Raw genomic sequence first — 18,044 nt, 5'->3', positions numbered from 1 at the left:
CAAGGATTTCACAGACCTCTTCGGAAGCACATAGCCAACCTGGTAGAAAATATACACACCTCCAAATGCTGATCACCTGGAGATATCAAAGTAACATTAGTTAGGATGAAAGAGACCTGTACTAATTATACTGTCTGCCCGGTTTTATATGAGCAATAATATAAGGTAAGGCATTACAGTCATTATTGTACTAAACAAAAAACGAACAATGAAACAATAAGTCTGTATTGACTGTACATTCATATAATTGAAGGTAACATGGGTGTAAATATTGTACAATATAATTACTGTGGAAACTGCTCTATTATTTAAGTAATTAGCTGGGCAACTACATAATGTGGGCAAGTTAACAACAACAACAACAACAACAACAACAACAACAATAATATATTAATGGTAAATAAAGGAACATATACCAAAATAAGATGTCTGAATGACAGTAACTTAGGCCTATGACAATAAACAATTGGCATTGGCGCTACTTATTGCTTTTACAATAGCAGCGAAATAAGAGTAACAATAATATATTTTATGTCTAAGCCTTCATGGCACAGTGAATCAAACGGAGATAAAAATTGGCAATACTATTAATGATGATGATATTTTAATATATCAACTATATCTATCGATACTATACATATAGAATTACCGTGGAGAACGAACGTTAAGGGAAGTTGAACTTGCCATTCATGTAATAAACTTAACTATCCGCAGATCGGGCGTAGCGAAAGTAAAAACAAGCTTCCTGTATCGGATGATCACGGAAGGAACAGCAGGTATATGACCAATGTTTAAGAAATGGAGAATTCAACTCGTAAGTTAAACACTTGCATTAAGGAAAATTCTACTGTAAATGCTGAAATTCTACTCAGGCCTGGGTTTAATTTGTAAATCAGAAGAAAAAAGTTGCTTTCTCGCTTCTGATTTTTCTCTCAACCACTCGGATCAGGAATGCACGAATGATACACGGACGAGTCTGAACTTGATTCTCTTGATGTTGAGAAACATACAGAATTTCCAAGCAGCTAAAATAAAAATGAACTTGCTGTATCATGGAAGGAACAGCAGGCGCATAACGAACGATTAAGAAATGGAGAATTCCACCTTTGTTAAATGTATGCACACTAAATTTGTGTAAAATATTGTGTTGTGTAAGAGGATAGTTCATTTTCTTTATTTTTTTTCAAAGATTTAGATTTACAAAAGGTGCCGTCGACCTGTCGACTTTACAGCGGCTGTTATAGGGGGAACGGTGTAGTTATGTGGTAGGGTTAGGGTAACGTCCTGTTGTATTTATGCTGAGCTGGGTTGAGTACATGTACGCTTGAAACACTGCTTCGAGTTAGCAACATGTCCAATGCTATGAAAAAATTGTGTTTGGAATATTGCTGAACATTATATTTAGTTTTAAAATGAATCCAATGCGGAAATCATATTGGCATCTTAAGCATTAAAGTACTTAAAATAATTATTTGACTCAGATCTGTTTTCACTTCTAACAGGGGAGGGCCACAGTATGCAGGCTCCTACTGATCTGGGATCAGCCTCTCTCCCTCCCTCCCTCACAGCTCAGACCAAGGGCAGTACTGTGGACCACAGAAAGCAGCAGCATTTTGTCACAGCTCAGTCTGGAGGCAATGCTGTAGCACCAGTGATAACTCAGTCTTCCATTCAGGGAGGCGTTACTTACAATTTTAACAATTCATTTAATAACTTCAACCCATCTCAGAACACTGGTAAGGAAGGATTTATCATTTTTAATTTGTGATTAAAAAAACACTGATTCTTCCTCTCAACTATTTCATACCAACAGTGGAATTGCTTTTGTAATCTGTATCATTACATGCACAATATACCTGTTACTTCAGGAGCCAAACAGGAGCTGTTGAGGAAATATTTTTGCCGCTTTTCCTCCTCGTCCCTTTTATGTGGGTGAAGTTGTATTTGCAGCAATGATGTTGAAGAAGCACTCAGAATCAATAGTTGTTAATTACAAATCTTTAGTTTAAAATAAAACAGATTCATCTGGGGAATCTGTGTGCTCTGTGCAAGAAGCTTCAAGAGACCAGAGAATTCCAAAGTAACAGTAGGAAATCTCCTAGCCTTTGTACAATATAGCTAACCAGTCATTTGTCATACAAACATCACATTGTCTCTCTTAACCTGCCTTAATATTTTCTGTCACTCAATGAAAGCTGAGCTGTTTTAACCCCTCATCTCTGCAATGAGTTAGGCCGCCTGGCCTGCAATCACCAAATGAAAACATTTTGGAACTAATGTCATGACTTTTAAAACACCTGATTGAGCTCTTATACAGCACAATATGTTTGAACAGACACACAGTTTTAATAAGTTATGCTGACTTATTCATTTTAACATGATTAAAATGATCCTATATATATATATATATATATATATATATGATAAATATCACTCCACTACTCCTCACACCACTCTGGTGTTGCTGTTCTGGTTTCACTGTGCCTGGTCCCTTTTTTTGCATGTGTAGTTTTAAAAAGCCAAAATAAATAAATATGTTTACATACATCAATAATTGGAAAGATTAGGCAAAATGGTGATTAATGGGATTCTGCATGATATGATTAAGTCCATACCACAATCATGGAAAATGGACTGTTTACATGACGTGAGATGAATATTGCCTGAATTGGGCGATGGTTGGATAGTTCCAGTGTATACACAGTGACTTCAGAAAGTATTCATACTCCTTCACTTTTTGTGCAATTTGTCACTTTACTGTGTTGTAGTTTTTCTTTTAAATGGATTAAATTTATATTTTTGCCCATCAATCTACACTCAATAATCCATAAGGACAAAATGAAAACAAATCAAGAATTGAAATCTCTCATATACATAAGTATTCAGTATTAAGTATTTCTGTGGCACTCAAAATTGTGGTGGCAAATTGGCAAATTTAATTGATTGGACAAAGGCACACACCTGTGTCTATAAGGTCCCACAATTCACACTGTCAGGACAAAAACCAAACCATCAAGTCCAAGGAACTGTCTGTCGAACTCTGCAATGTGTCAAGGCATAGATCAGGGCAAGGGTATGAAACCGTTTCTAAAGCTTTGTGTTCCCAGGAGCAGAGTGGCCTCAATAATTGTGAAATAGAAGAACTTTTGAACCACCAGGACTCTTCCTCGAGTTCCTCCAGACAAACTGAGTAACCGGAGTGGCAAAACCAGAGGACTGGTGATTGAGGGAGCATATGTTCTGGCTCGTTGGCTCCACCCCTTGGCCGACTGGAGCCACTGCAGGTTCCCAGGCTGGGCCACCGACTCCTGACTTAAATCCGCCAATGAAATCTGGCTATATCAGATGCACCTGTGCAGCCATTCTTGAGTTTAGAGTTTGCCAAACGGCATTTAATGGAGCATTCAGAAAGATTCTCTGGTCCAGTGAGACAAAAATTTTACTCCTTGGGCAGAACAAGCACGTCTGGCGAACACCAGGCATTGCTCATCACCTGACTAATGCCATTCCTATGGTGAAACATGGTGGTGGCAGCATCATGCTGCAGGGTGCTTCTCAGGGGCAGGGACAGGGTGACCGGACAGAATTGAGGGAAGGTTGAATTCACCCAAAAACAGGGAAGGAAGAATAAAGAGAGGTCCATGAAGAGAACTTGCTCCAGAGTGCACGTGATGTCAGACTGGAGAAACAGTAATTAAGTGCAAAAAGAGAAGGGGTCTGAATACGTTCTGAAGCCATTGTAAAAACAATCTGTGTCACTAGTGAAGGTACACTGTGAAGCAGTAGACCTGGGCACAACGTTGATGCCCCTTAATAATACTTATTTAAAGGTACAATAGGTAAGATTTTTGTGTTAAAACAAACATCAACTCTCACTGACTGGTAGCAAAAGCTTCACTCCGTGGGGGAACTAGGAACTATGTGTGCATGTGTGGAATAGTTTGGGAGTATGTGTGGAATAGTTTGCCAGTACATGTAGTGGATGCAGAAACACTGGGGGTTTTCAATACCAGGCTTGATACGGTGTTAGATAAAATATAGCTTTTAGGCATTAGGTACGCTTAGGGGTAGGAAAAGGCGAGCATTGTTGGGCTGAATAGCCTGTTCTCGCCATTATCTTATGTTACGTTACCCATTTTTGTACCAAGCTAACATTGAAAGGACAGGTTCTATTAACAGTTGGGTCAAGACAGACGTTTTACAAGTTTAACAGGAGGTAGGCTATGCCAAATTAGTTTTACAAGCCATTTGATATGCTCACAGTTCTAAGTCCCGTAAACATATCAGGAGGTGTCAGTTGCTGTCAGAATTCTAATCCCAAACACTGCAATAAAAATGTCTTTATTTTAGAAGTAAAACTTGGCAAATCCATAAAGTCAGCCTAAAACTGAAATTGTATTATTGTTGCAGACAACTACAGTTTGTGTGCTTATTTCCACTAACAAGTGTCGGTATGCAGGTAGTAGGCTAACGTTGACCTACGTAGGTAAAATCAAAAGTAAGTATCGGCTCACTTCAAGCACCGGGAACTTACAGTGGAATGACACGTTACCGTTACACGTTACCCACCCTTACTGTAAGGAGTACCTAGTCTTGATTCTAGGCTTTTGATTGCCTTTGGAGTCGGTTATTTGTAAAATAAAAAATAGAATGAAATAAACAATACGAATCTTCTTCTGTGTTTTAATATTCAAAATGTACTTGGCACAATGGTATAAGTTAATCTGCGCAGGCCTGCTTGTTGAAGTTTTTTCATTTCGTTTCACTTGTAAAGCCAGTTTCTTTCTCTGCAGGTTTTGAGGATGGAGGCGATTGCAGATTGCGGCTGCAGTAAGTTTCAGCTCAGCCCCGTAACCCCCTCCTGCACCTGAGAGCACCTGTCATTGAGAATGAGCTGATGAAGCACACGCAGTGCTACACCCTGGGCTCTGTGGAGCCTTGTCTTCTTCATCCACCCACCAGTGGAGTGACCAATCACACATTATTATTATTATCATTATTATTATACACTGCTCCACAGAGATGTTTGGCTGTTCAATACTGATACAGGTCCCCCTGCCTGCTGCAAGCATATAATGACATGCAAAATATATTATATGTTAATTAAATACAAATACAAACTTTATCACTGACAAATTTTTTACAAATAAGATGGACCCTGATTGGGCATTGATTCACACACAGTGGCCCATATAGAGGGATGTGATGAGTGCATGTGAAAGCAGGAGCTTCTGCTGCTTCAAACGGTACCTCACTGCTGCCCCCTGCTGTCAGGAATATGACTCTGGGACCTGGAGCTTCGGGCAGTGATGACTTTCCTGGGAGGAAGAGCGGAGCTGGGTGCTCCAGACCTGATGCCCCCAGAGCTGAGAAGTGCGACAGCCACAGAAGCATAGGTGTGCTACTGAAACAGAAATATAAACATGAAGTGGGCAGACACAGAAACATGCACTACCGCTCAAAAATTATTGGGATCTTTTTCTGCTTTTCCTGATTTAATATTTTCTCTTGTTTGTCATCAAAACAATTCATACGTGGTCAAAGCACAGATATTTAGTTTTTTTTATTGATTTCAGTTTCACCATGTAGTAATAGAGCACTATTTATATGTAGTCCCCCATTTCAATGTTTGACACAAATTAACAGACCCAGACTACGAACGTACTACAGACACAGAACTATAATGACAATGGATATGCTACAGGGCTTCCATACAGTGGATCTTTCTTGGAAAAAAAAAGAATAACATTGCGCCAGTTTAGTAAAAATGAACTGCCACTATACGCTATTTTGAACATGACGATGGCTATGTATTTCACACCCTGTGACTGCTTTGTAAATCAGGCCCATGGTGTCTTGATTAATTTATTGCCTCTGTTTATGTCTTCTGTTAATATATTAAAAGCCAATGTGATTTTATATATTGGCTTTGGTAGCTCCAGAAATCCACAGTTATGCAGTTGTATAAGCAGGTATAGTGTCACATTGAAACATCAGTCAATGTTACTGCACTTGGTATTCGTGAAGTGTGATGAAGGAAGAGGACAACTGAATTTGATTATTTAGCCTTTAGGATATGGTACACTGTTGACTATAGAGGATATGTCTTTTTTTAATCTACAATGTACAATGGTTAATATAACCTAAGTAGGTTCTGCTGAAGCAAAATAATACAAAAGGCAACAACATTAAAAGCATTTACAAGACATTAAGTTTAGGTTGTCCTGTGCAATGTTTAAATGACTTGTTTTGCACTGCTTTAAACTTCCTGCTTCTTTATGATAATGAAACCATGACAATGCTTAGAGTCTTTTTTTATCGTCATAATTTTGTGTTGTATATTTCTTCTCCACAGGTGAATCCATAATTACAGACTCACAGACACTGAAGTCTGACTTGAAGAAGAAGTTTGCAGTCATATTTGATGAATTACGAAAGGAGAACCATCACATCCCCCTGAATGAGATCTTCACAGAGCTCTACATCACAGAGGGGGGAAGCGGGGCGGTCAATACTGAACACGAGGTGTGGCAGATTGAGACAGCATTCAGAAGACAGGCCTCTCAGGAGACTCCAATTATCTGCAATGACATCTTTAAGCCCACACCTGGTCATGGGCGCACTATCCGAACTGTTCTCACAAAGGGGATCGCTGGCATTGGGAAAACTGTCTCTGTGCAGAAGTTCATTCTGGACTGGGCAGAAGGAAAAGCCAATCAGGAGATTGATTTAATTTTTCCAATTCCTATCCGAGATCTGTATCGGAAGAAACAGGGAAAATTCAGTCTGATTGAACTTCTTAAGCACTATTTTCCAAAACTCACTTTTCTCCCAGATAAGATTCAAAGTCACAATCATGAAGACAAAGTGTTGTTTATCTTTGATGGTCTAGATGAGTGTCGACTTCCACTAGATTTCCAGAATAATGAGATGTGGTGTGATGTAACAACGAGAACCTCAGTGGACACTCTCCTGACAAATCTCATTGCCGGGGATCTTCTGGGCTCTGCTCTCCTCTGGATCACGTCCCGACCAGCAGCAGTCGATCAGATCCCACGCAAATATCTTGATCGAGTGACAGAGGTACGAGGGTTCAATGATGCACATAAGCGGGAGTACTTCAGGAAAAGATTCAGAAATCAGGACCTAGCTGACAGAATTATCACTCACATAAAGTCATCCAAGAGCCTGTATATCATGTGTCATATACCAGTCATCTGTTGGATTTCAGCTGCTGTTCTAGAGACAGTGTTTGGTGGTTCTGGAACTGAAGTAATCCCCAAATCTCTGACGGAAATGTACACACACTTCCTGCTCATTCAAGAAAATATGAACCAAAAAAAGTATTACAACACCAGCGAGACAAACTCAAAGAACATGTCAGCATCAGATTTAGAAATCATCCTGAAATTGGGGAAGTTGGCTTTTCTACACCTGGAAAGCAGAACTCTCATCTTCGAAGAAAAGGACCTGACTGAGTGTGATTTCACTGAAGCATCATTGCATTCTGGCCTGTGCACACAGATCTTTAAAGAGGATTCTCAGTTGTACCAGGAGAAGGGCTACTGCTTTGTGCATCTGAGCATTCAGGAGTACTTGGCTGCATTATTTGTGTTTTATTCATTTGTAAACAGAAAGATAAATCTACTCAGTCCAGAGGAACAATATGCAGAGAATAAGCAGAAAATCTCATTGTCTGATTTACACAGGACTGCAGTGGATGAGGCCCTTCGGAGTGTGAATGGACATCTGGACCTTTTCCTTCGTTTCCTTCTTGGTCTCTCGCTGGAGTGCACGCAGAAACTTCTCCAGGATGTTCTGACACACGAAGGAAGCAGCTTACTTGTAGCAAGCAGAAACAGAACAAAAAGAAAGAGCCATGTAAGGAGCCAGACACCATCAAGAGAGAAATCACTTATGTCAAAGACAAGGAACATGCCACTATGCAGTCTAAGAATCACTTTCCATGTACCAAAATTGCTAAGACGGTTGAGAAGCACCTCACATGTTCGGGACCCAGTGCTCACTGGGACGGGAAGCAGTTCACAGAGTACAGAGAGAGTACAGAAAACTGTTCAATACATAAAAGAAAAGATCAGAAAGAACAATACAACAGAACGGATCCTGAATCTGTTCCACTGTCTGAATGAACTGAATGACACCTCTCTAGTGGAGGAAATCAAGACTTCCCTGAGGTCAGGAAAACTTTCCACTGTAACACTGGACCCAGGACAATGTTCGGCTGTGGCCTTTGTGCTGCTGATGTCACAGGAGGTCTTGGATGTATTTGAGTTGAAGAAGTACAACACATCGGAGGCAGGTCGGCTGAGGCTGCTAACTATAGTCAGAAACTGCAGGAGGGCCATGTAAGTGTTGCTAAGTTGCTAATTATTGCAATGAATGTTTTCCAGGGATTGTACAGTGTTGCATAATCTACTGTAGATGCCTACAGTAAAATGGCCTGTCAACCCTCTTTAATTCATGAGGAGCGCTTAACCCTTTCCACTTTAAGGGCAGTTTCCACCATTATTTTCTGCTAGTCCCATAAAAGTGTCAATATCTCAAAAACTATTTGCTACACACACATAGTTGAAGATGTGAATTAAATAAGAGCCTTTTCCCATTCAGAAATTTGAGACAGGAAACTTATGCCAGAGCATGTACGTACATACAGTGTACACAAAAAAAAAAACTCCTTATGTCTATATCATTTAGCACTGAATATCACTTATTTTCTAAGTCAGGGTCCAACCCATATTTGTGCACAGTCTTGATGTCAACTTGTGTTCCAATTCAGTTAAAGATTAGCATTAAAGCATTACATTTCCAAATGAGCTTTCACAAAACTGCACCCAGATGTCCTCAAGTGTCCACAAATACAAAACATCTGCATATCTGGGTTCGAATCCCGGTCGACCGGGGCCTCTGTGTGGAGATTGCATATTCTCCCCGTGTTCGCATGGGTTTCCTCCCACAGTCCAAAGACATGCAGGTTAGGCTGATTGGAGAGTCTAAATTGCCCATGGGTATGAGTGTGTGAGTGAATGGTGTGTGTGCCCTGCGATGGACTGGCGACCTGTCCAGGGTGTATTCCTGCCTTTCGCCCCAATGTATGCTGGGATCGGCTATAGCCCCTCTGCTACCCTGTTCAGGATAAGCGGGTTAAGATAATGGATGGATGGAATTCAATGAGAGAGCCTCAGAAGTTCAACCAGGGACATGCCCAATGGACTTGTGTTTGTGATGAAGAAAATGCAGCTGATGTAAAACAGTTTAGTTCCTGATATAAAAAACTATAGGACCCAGACACATGAGCTCGAAGGCCAGTTACAGTTCACAGTTAGCAGGACACAAATTGATTGCAGAACCTTTGGTGCATTTAATAAAGAGAATTACTCAGGACAAGCATACAATTAGGCTATGACCTGTGTTTATTCAGCTTTTTTTCTGAAAGGGTGCCAATAATTCTGGAACTGACTATAATTCAGAACTTATCATACAAAGCATTAAAGGACTTATCAAACAGCTGCCTGATGCCGCCCATGTCCGATTACGGATACGGATACAGATATAGATAATACAAATGGTTGAACGGATACAAATACGGATAATACCCTCCTTGCTCACCCCTACAATCTACCATGATGGCCTGATTGATGGAGTGCTGCTGGTCATCATTCTGGCAGGTTCTCCCATCTCTTCAGAGGACTTCTGGAGCTCTCTTAGAGCCTCGTATTAACATTTGAGAAGGAACACGCCATAGTTACTCTTAAAATTGTAAAAAATGTCATTGTAATTAACATGAAACAGACAAGATTAATTGTGTTTCTGTATGAGTTTATCAAATGCAGAATCTTTGCTGTTTTTATTGTTAAACCAAGAAGAGACAGATGACTGCAGACTAGGGATGTGTATCGTTAGGATTTTATTGATACCGATACCAATACCGATACTCCTTATTGGTGCCGGTATTTATCGATACTCTTATCGATACCACGGCGTGTAATTTAGTGTATAAAATAAAGACATAACAAGATGGTAAAAGATTCAATCGTTTTTTATTACCACAAGGGGGGTAACACCAGCAACATCATTAAATAACTTACAGGACCTGCCTTTTAAGCCCTTAGCAAGTCAACATGTGCAGTGCGAGGTATGTCAAAAAAACGAGCAGGCAGCTCCATACAGCCTTAAAGGTAACTGTCAATATGATAATGCTTCAACAGAACAGAAGCTTAACTTAAAATTACAAATGCTTCTCAGAATAGATTAAATAAATAAAAAAACCTAGGGAGATGACCAAAGCCCTTGCCTACATGTTCAACCCAACAGACACATACATGTAAACAGAACAGTGTAGGGGAGGCGCTTCTCCTGACGCATTTAAGCCTAACAGTTTTTGTTAAGGAAAAGCAACATATTTACTTTCTCTGGCAGCAGCCGAGATCGCGCTGGACTGTGACGTCACGCTATAGACTCGGATAAAATGGCGCTGCGCATGTTTAAAAAAATGGTAATTGAATCAATCTTGTAAATTATGCCAACTTAATCTAGTATTTCACTTCCCTTAATGATTCATATACTCACCGTGACTTGATGAAGAAGCACTGTCGGAGTCTGCCTGCACGGAGGAGGGCACGGTGTTGTTAGCGTCTGCCGGGTTGCTAACTTTAGATGCGTTGTTTAACACGCCACACACCTTCAGCTTCATGCTATGGGTAGACTGCAAGTGTTTCATGATGTTGCTGGTGTTACCCCCCTTTGACGCAACTACTTTCTTGCATATATTGCATTGAGCCGAGGATTCATTGAGTTTGATGAAGTGAGCCCATACCTTCGAGTGCTTAGCTCTTACTGCTGACATATTGACTACTAGAGAAAACAACGGGGCGCTGCGTCATAACCTGTCAACGGCGGCAGTGTCATAATTACACGACGGTTAGGTAGACTCTTGGAAAAATACCGAAAACAGTATAATTTGTCCAGAATCTTTAGCAGTACTCTGGTACTGACCAATTAGGAACCGGTACCAAAAAATACCGGCTCTCGGTACACATCCCTACTGCAGACAGATGACTACAGAATTAATATTTGTTATTGCTTTCTAAGTGAAGCCTCTTTGGTTTCTGCAGGCTTTCTGACTGTAATCTCACAGAAGAGTCCTGCAAAATTGTGGCCACAGCTCTCCAATCAGACTCTTTACCCCTGGTAGAGCTGGACCTCAGTAACAATGACCTGGGAGATTCAGGACTGAGGCAGCTCTGTGCTGGATTGAGTCAGAACTGTAAACTACAGATATTGAGGTTAGTACTGATTTAAGGTGGTGATTATGATGATGATTATGATTGTTATTATTATTATTATTATTATTATTATTATTATTTTAAATTATTATTATTATTTTATTATTATTATTATTATTATTATTATTATGTGTGTTTGTGCATTGAACTATTTCGTAGATGTTTCTATGTTGAGTGTATATGCTTGCAAGAAATGGGTATGGAACTACGACAAGACAGAAGTTAACTTAAAAGAGTAACATGGTTGTTGGTTGTGACACTTGCCAGCTGTCTTAATAAATACAAATAAAACTAATTTGAATATATATATTTTTTATTATTCTGTCATTTAAATGTATTTTAAAGCATATTTTAATTCTAAGCCTAAATATCCCACTATATAAATATAGTGGGAATTACGTGGTAATGAGAACTGTCAATTAGCTATGACATATCGTGCCCCCACTTTCCACACATTGTTGTTTGTTACCATAGCTAATTCCATGATACACACTCATCTGAATCTTCACAAGCTAGCTAACTTAGTGTATCAACTATGATCAATCACTAAAGTATCCAATAATAATTTTTGCTAGCTAGCTAGCAAAGTTAAGATAAAAGCACAACTGTAATGTCCTTATGAATGCAAACTAGCTCGCTAACATTATCAATAATGTCACCGTATTAAATTTTAATATAATAATTAATATAGCCAGAAATGGTCTGATAGTCCTGAAGGGTGAACCTGACTGTTCGTCAAATATTTGCATTGTCTTGCCTGTCGGCCAGCAGCGCAAACTGCATGGATAGGGGAGTGGCTATCCTCGTGTGATTGAAAATGGGACAATACATTTAAAACGCTTACTTCTCCAAATCTAAAGAATAGACATATTTAATACTTTCATTGCGTTTCTTCAATGCCCTTTTGCGCAAATTGCATATAAAAACCAAGAGAGTGTGACACAAACAAAACCAAAGACATAATATATTCCTCCCCCCTTAAACAAGAAGTCAGGTTATCATGACTAAAAAAACAAAATCATGAAGAAAAACTTTACCTGCGTTGTGTATATAACAAAGAACACACTTTGAATGAATGGTGTTGGTCTCTGTTTTATATGTGAATACAATAAATTACATTCATGAGAATTGTGCCAAAAGTAGAGAATTGTGTGGAATGTTTTGCAAAAAGTGATTTAGAATTGTGAAAATTGTGAATCGGGAGTGGAAACAGATGATGTGCTTACGGTATATTCTTTGCAGAAATGGTATAGGGGTTTGAAACATGAATGTAAGGTTTTGGTTATTGTTTTTCAAGTCCTGGTGTTAGTGTGAAAACATAAAACCAATTGGTGCATGTGTGTATAATTTTGACACAAAAAATTTATTTTGAGAAGAGAAAATAATGATTTTGACAGAAAGGTTGCATTTAGCCAAAGAAGTGTGCAGTTTTTCCAGCATTGGTAATGGTATTGTGGTTTTAGAGTTTTGACTTGAGGTATGGTTTCAGAAAACGTGTGTAAACAATTGAACAAAAACTGTAATATTGGTAGATGGAGTATAGCATGGGACTGGAAATTCGTAGCCGACATTGGTAGTAAACTCCAGGTTCTGCAGATTATTGTTTCGGCCTCCTTGAGATGTAAAATGTAAAATGTGGATTTTTGGATCATAATACAACATAATAAAACATAAATTGTATGTTTAAAATTTGATCAGTTCTGTATGATTATTTCTGTTCTTCCTCTAGTGCTTTGTGAGTGAAGAGCTCTTTCCTCCTCTCTGCAGGCTGCCAGGCTGTCAGGTGACTGAGAGAGGCTGTGCTTCTCTGGCTTCTGCTCTGTGTTCAAACCCCTCACACCTGAGGGAGCTGGATCTGAGCTACAATCACCCAGGGGAGTCAGGAGTGAGAGCGCTCTCTGCTGCACTGGAGGACCCCAGCTGTAGACTGGAGAAACTGAAGTAGGTACAGAGACAGAAATGGTGCAAGATAGGCTTCTATCTTGTAGATTCGTACCACTAGTGAGATGTTTTAGATACTCACTGCCACCTGCTTTCAGCTGATACAGTCCTGACTGTGTGGAGCTCTCCCATTGTCATGAGCTCATTTTCCACACATGCACAGACTGTCTGTCTCAGTGTCTATCTCTCCCTACAGTGTTGACCATGGAGGAAAGAACAGGCTTAAACCAGGCCTGAAGAAATGTAAGTTTGTCTGCATTGTAGGATTGAGCAGAGTAAAGTAAAGTAGGGAAAGAGTTTGGGACAACAGAGTGACACATGATCCTGTCTAACACACGATATTGGAGTTGGAAGTAAATAACGAATATGAGCTCAAAGTGCAGACTTTCAGCTTTAATTAACTTCTTGATGTCCGGGACCTATCAACATCATCAGTCATTAGATATTGTCTGTAAAATGTCTGTCTAATGGTGCTGTGTGTGTGTGTTTGCGTGCGCGTGCCTGCATGTTGGTTGGGATTTTTTTGTCAGAGGAAGGGCTCATAAAAGATTTGGGCACCAGGGCCCGTCCTAACTAGCTGCCACCACTGATCCAGACTCTGACGTTGATAGGTCACTGACATCAGGAAGTAATGGCATGCAAAGGATATGCTACCAAGTATGAAAAATGACAATTTCATCTATGATGATGTTAATTTGTCCAATAATTTTTTAGCCCCTTAAATTGGACTGTGAATAAAAAGGGCTGTAATTCCTACACCGTTCACCCAATTTAGATGTAAATACCCTCAAATTCAAGTATGCATTTTGAGCTCATATTCATTATTTACTCCCAAATCAAATATCATGTGGTAGATGGCTAAAATAACAATTACTTTGTCAATGTCCAAATGTGTATGGACCTGACTTTATATCGTCTACAACACCTCTCTCTTCTCTCATCCATCACTCAGTTTCTCTTCCTCCCCCCCCCCCCTCCCACAAACACACACACACACACACACACACACACAGCATTTGACAGTACTAGACTAAAAGAATCCTGGCTTTGATCCACTATGTTCTGACTGAGATTTTTTCTGACCGCCTCATCTGCAGACGCCTGTCAGCTCACACTGGACCCCAACACGGCACACAGGGAGCTCTCTCTCTCTGAGGGGAACAAGAAAGTGACTCGAACAGGGAAGAAAGAGGAGCCTTATCCTGATCACCCAGAGAGATTTGACATCTATCACCAAGTGCTGTGCAGAGAGGGCCTTACTGGACGCTGTTACTGGGAGATGGAGTGGAAGGAGGTAGACCATAACAAGAGGAAGGGATTGACTGCAGTTGGAGTCACATATGAAGGAATCTGCAGGAAAGGTTGTCACAGCAGTTGTTTTCTTGGTGGCAGTAACAAGTCCTGGAGTCTGGAAGTGGATAATTTCAGACACTTTTCCCAGCACAATATGATATGCAGTCCAGTATCTGAGTCCTCCTGGGGTTCCCCCAGAGTTGGGGTGTACCTGGACTGGCCAGCCGGCACTCTGTCCTTCTACAGGATCTCTGACACACTGACCCACCTGCACACTTTCCACACCACCTTCACTGAACCTGTCTATCCTGGGTTTGGAGTTTCTGTAGGTACCTCAGTGTCCCTGTGCATGCTGGGATAGGCTGGAGGAACTTCCAAGTCTCCAGGGAAAATTAATGAATGGAATGATTGTTGCTGGCAGACAGGGTGATTTGAGTATCTCAGACACTGCTGATCTCCTGGGATTTTCACAAACGCTAGTCTCTAGATTTTGTTTTTTGGAGCAAAAAAAAAAAAAAAAAAAAAAAAAGAAAAAACTGGGTGGAACTCACCCAAGCCAACAAACACTTACTAGAGAAAGTTTATTGAATGTCACGTTAACGAGAATTCAGGCTTCTCGTTATTACTTTCATCCCCTTTCTTGATACACTTATCAGGTGTATCAGGTGTTCATTACATTACATTACATTACATTACATTACGTGGCATTTAGCAGAGCAACGTACAACAAAGTACAAATCAAACACAAGAACAAGTGCAAAAGTGGACCTGAGAGGACAGTACAGTTCCGAGTCCTAGTGTAAACATCCAGAAATTCATAACCCTTGAAGAGTACAATCAACTTTCAAACAAGCATACCACAGTTGGCAGCTAGAATACAACAATACAACAGCCAATAAAAACAACAATACCTATACAAGTAACGATATCTATACATAAGTGTCATTACGGTCTAAGGCTAATCACGGTGATTGTGAGTTGGGGAGGGAAAGGTGTAGCCTGAAGAGATGGGTCTTCAGTCTGCGCTTGAAGGAGGTCAGAGACTCTGCCGTTCTGACATCCACCGGGAGGTCATTCCACCACCGTGGGACCAGGACAGACAGCAGTCGTGAATGTGAAGTGCAGGTGTGGCAGAACGGAGGGGTCTTGTTGGTGTATAGGTCTTGATAAGGGATTGAATATATACAGGGGCTGATCCTTTAACTGCCTGGTATGCGAGCACCAAAGTTTTAAATTTGATGCGAGCCATAACAGGCAGCCAGTGTTGCTGAGCAGGGGGGTGACATGTGAATGTCTGGGAACATTGAATACCAGACGGGCTGCAGCATTCTGCATGAGTTGTAGGGGTCTGATGTCAGATGCTGGAAGGCCAGCCAGCAGAGAATTGCAATAGTCCAGGCGGGACAGGACCATTGCTTGAACAAGGAGCTGAGTGGAGTAGGTGGTGAGAAATGGTGGTGAGAAATGGAGAATTCTACCAGTAAGTTAAACACATTTGTGAAGTGTTTTGTAAGTTAAACAACAGTGCTGTGTAAATATATAAATTCCACCGTAAAGTTGCTAAGATTAGCATAGTTGTTCTCTGTGAAGGATAGCTCTGTTTTTCTCTGTGAAGGATTGGTCTGCTTTGTACATGAGTTATTTGAAGCATATTTTGGCATAGCAGGCCAGACCAAGCAGAGTTCAGGTGCGCCAGTAATTATACTCTGAGCAGGGTGCAAACTATTGGCTCCTCCTACAACAAAAGCTGTGGCCTGCCAGCCAGTAAGAACAATAGCCTAACTTAATAGTCTAGCTCACCTGAGAGAAACAAACACCTAACCCAGTTTCACTGCAATCGAAATAAACACCACTTGTATTCGCTAACAAACAAACATACACAGCAGAACACTATAATGACAACTAAACTGAAATAGAAACAGCAAACAAACAAATGATACTTAACTAATCAAGGAGAAAATGGTACCAACCCACTGCAGAACACTAATTCACACTGAAGTGAGTTCAGGTGTGCCAGTAATTATACCCTGAGCAGGGTGCAAACTATTGGCTCCTCCTACAACAAAAGCTGTGGCCTGCCAGCCAGTAAAAACAATAGCCTAACTTAATAGCCTAGCTCACCTGAGAGAAACAAACACCTAACCCAGTTTCACTGTAATCTAAATAAACACCACTTGTATTCGCTAACAAACAAACAAATACACAGCAGAACACTATAATGACAACTAAACTGAAATAGAAACAGCAAACAAACAAATGATACTTAACTAATCAAGGAGAAAATGCTACCAACCCACTGCAGAACACTAATGCACACATGTTTCATTGGCAAAGACAGGTTTTTTTGGGGGGGGAAATGAAGGATATTATATATTTTTACAGAAGGTAAGACAGGTGAGTGAGAGAGGAGAGTGAGGGAGAAAGAGGGTGAGAGGCAGAGAGACAAAGACCTGTTGACTTTACAGTAGCTAGTATCGGGGGCAATGGCGTAGTTATGTGATAGGGTTAGGGTCATTTCCTTTTGTATTTTTGCTGATGGGATTGGGTCAAATACATGTTCGCTTGAAACACTTCAAGTTACTAACCAACAAGTTACTGCTCCACGGTGGTGGAACGAACTCCCCGTTGAGGTCAGAACTGTAGAATCTCTTTCCATCTTCAAGCGCAAACTGAAGACGCACCTCTTCAAGCTGCACCTCTCCCTATCCCTCCCTACCTCCCTGTAAACCTTAATTGTTGTCTTTCTGTGATTTCATTGTGTATCAGGATGTTTAGTTTGGCTAGTTAAGCAGTGTTTGGCTAGGTAAGCTGTTTGTTCATACATTTGCGTGTTGCGCTATTACAATAAAAGAAAATACTATAATTGTACTTCCCTCTCGGGTCTTTCAGCGCACTTCTCCCTGGTTATGGGTATACACTTTGCACTTTGTTGTATGTCACTCTGGATAAGAGCGTCTGCCAAATGCCATTAAAGTAATGTAATGTGATGTAACATGTACAATGTTAAGAGAACATTTTGTAATATTGGTGAACATTATATTTAGTTTTTAAATTAATCCAATGCAGAAAGCACACTGGCACATGGAAGTTATGTTAAGTTATGGAAAGTCCAAAGGGTGGAGAAGGGATCTGCTCATGATCCAAAACATATGGCTTGGGCTTGCAAGCCTGCTTCTGGAGTGGGCTCGCTAATCTTTATTAATGAAGTAAGTCATGATGGTAGCAGCAGGATGAATTCATAAGTCTACAAAAACATTCTGTCCGCCAACTTACAGAGAAATGTATCCAAGCTAATTGGGAGGAATATCATGCATAACGAGAATTCAGGCTTCTTGTTATTTCTTTCATCCCCTTTCTTCGACAAAAAAAAAAAAAAAGTTTCTAATTTCTGCTTTTTTCTCAGCCAATCAGATAAGGAATGCACGAATGATAAACGGGCCAGTCTGAACTCGATTCTCTTGATATTGTGAAACATACAGCATTTCCACCCATTTCCAAGCAGCCAAA

At 40.3% G+C, this 18,044-nt stretch overlaps 1 protein-coding gene across 1 annotated transcript; it reads left to right on the top strand.

Moving 5' to 3' along the window:
• The first annotated feature begins 758 nt into the window (after positions 1 to 758).
• Positions 759 to 15,230, top strand: LOC133112135 (protein NLRC3-like). The gene is made up of 9 exons (XM_061222849.1): positions 759 to 814; positions 1,503 to 1,736; positions 4,794 to 4,830; positions 5,275 to 5,396; positions 6,356 to 8,366; positions 11,133 to 11,303; positions 13,071 to 13,244; positions 13,441 to 13,487; positions 14,342 to 15,230. The coding sequence occupies exons 1-9, from the start codon at positions 799 to 801 to the stop codon at positions 14,896 to 14,898; spliced, it is 3,369 nt and encodes a 1,122-aa protein (XP_061078833.1). The 5' UTR covers positions 759 to 798; the 3' UTR covers positions 14,899 to 15,230.
• The last annotated feature ends 2,814 nt before the right edge of the window (positions 15,231 to 18,044 follow it).

Source organism: Conger conger, chromosome 2, assembly GCF_963514075.1.
Source record: "Conger conger chromosome 2, fConCon1.1, whole genome shotgun sequence".
In the NCBI taxonomy this organism is placed as follows: domain Eukaryota; kingdom Metazoa; phylum Chordata; class Actinopteri; order Anguilliformes; family Congridae; genus Conger; species Conger conger.
This window is presented reverse-complemented; position numbering and strand designations above follow the sequence as displayed.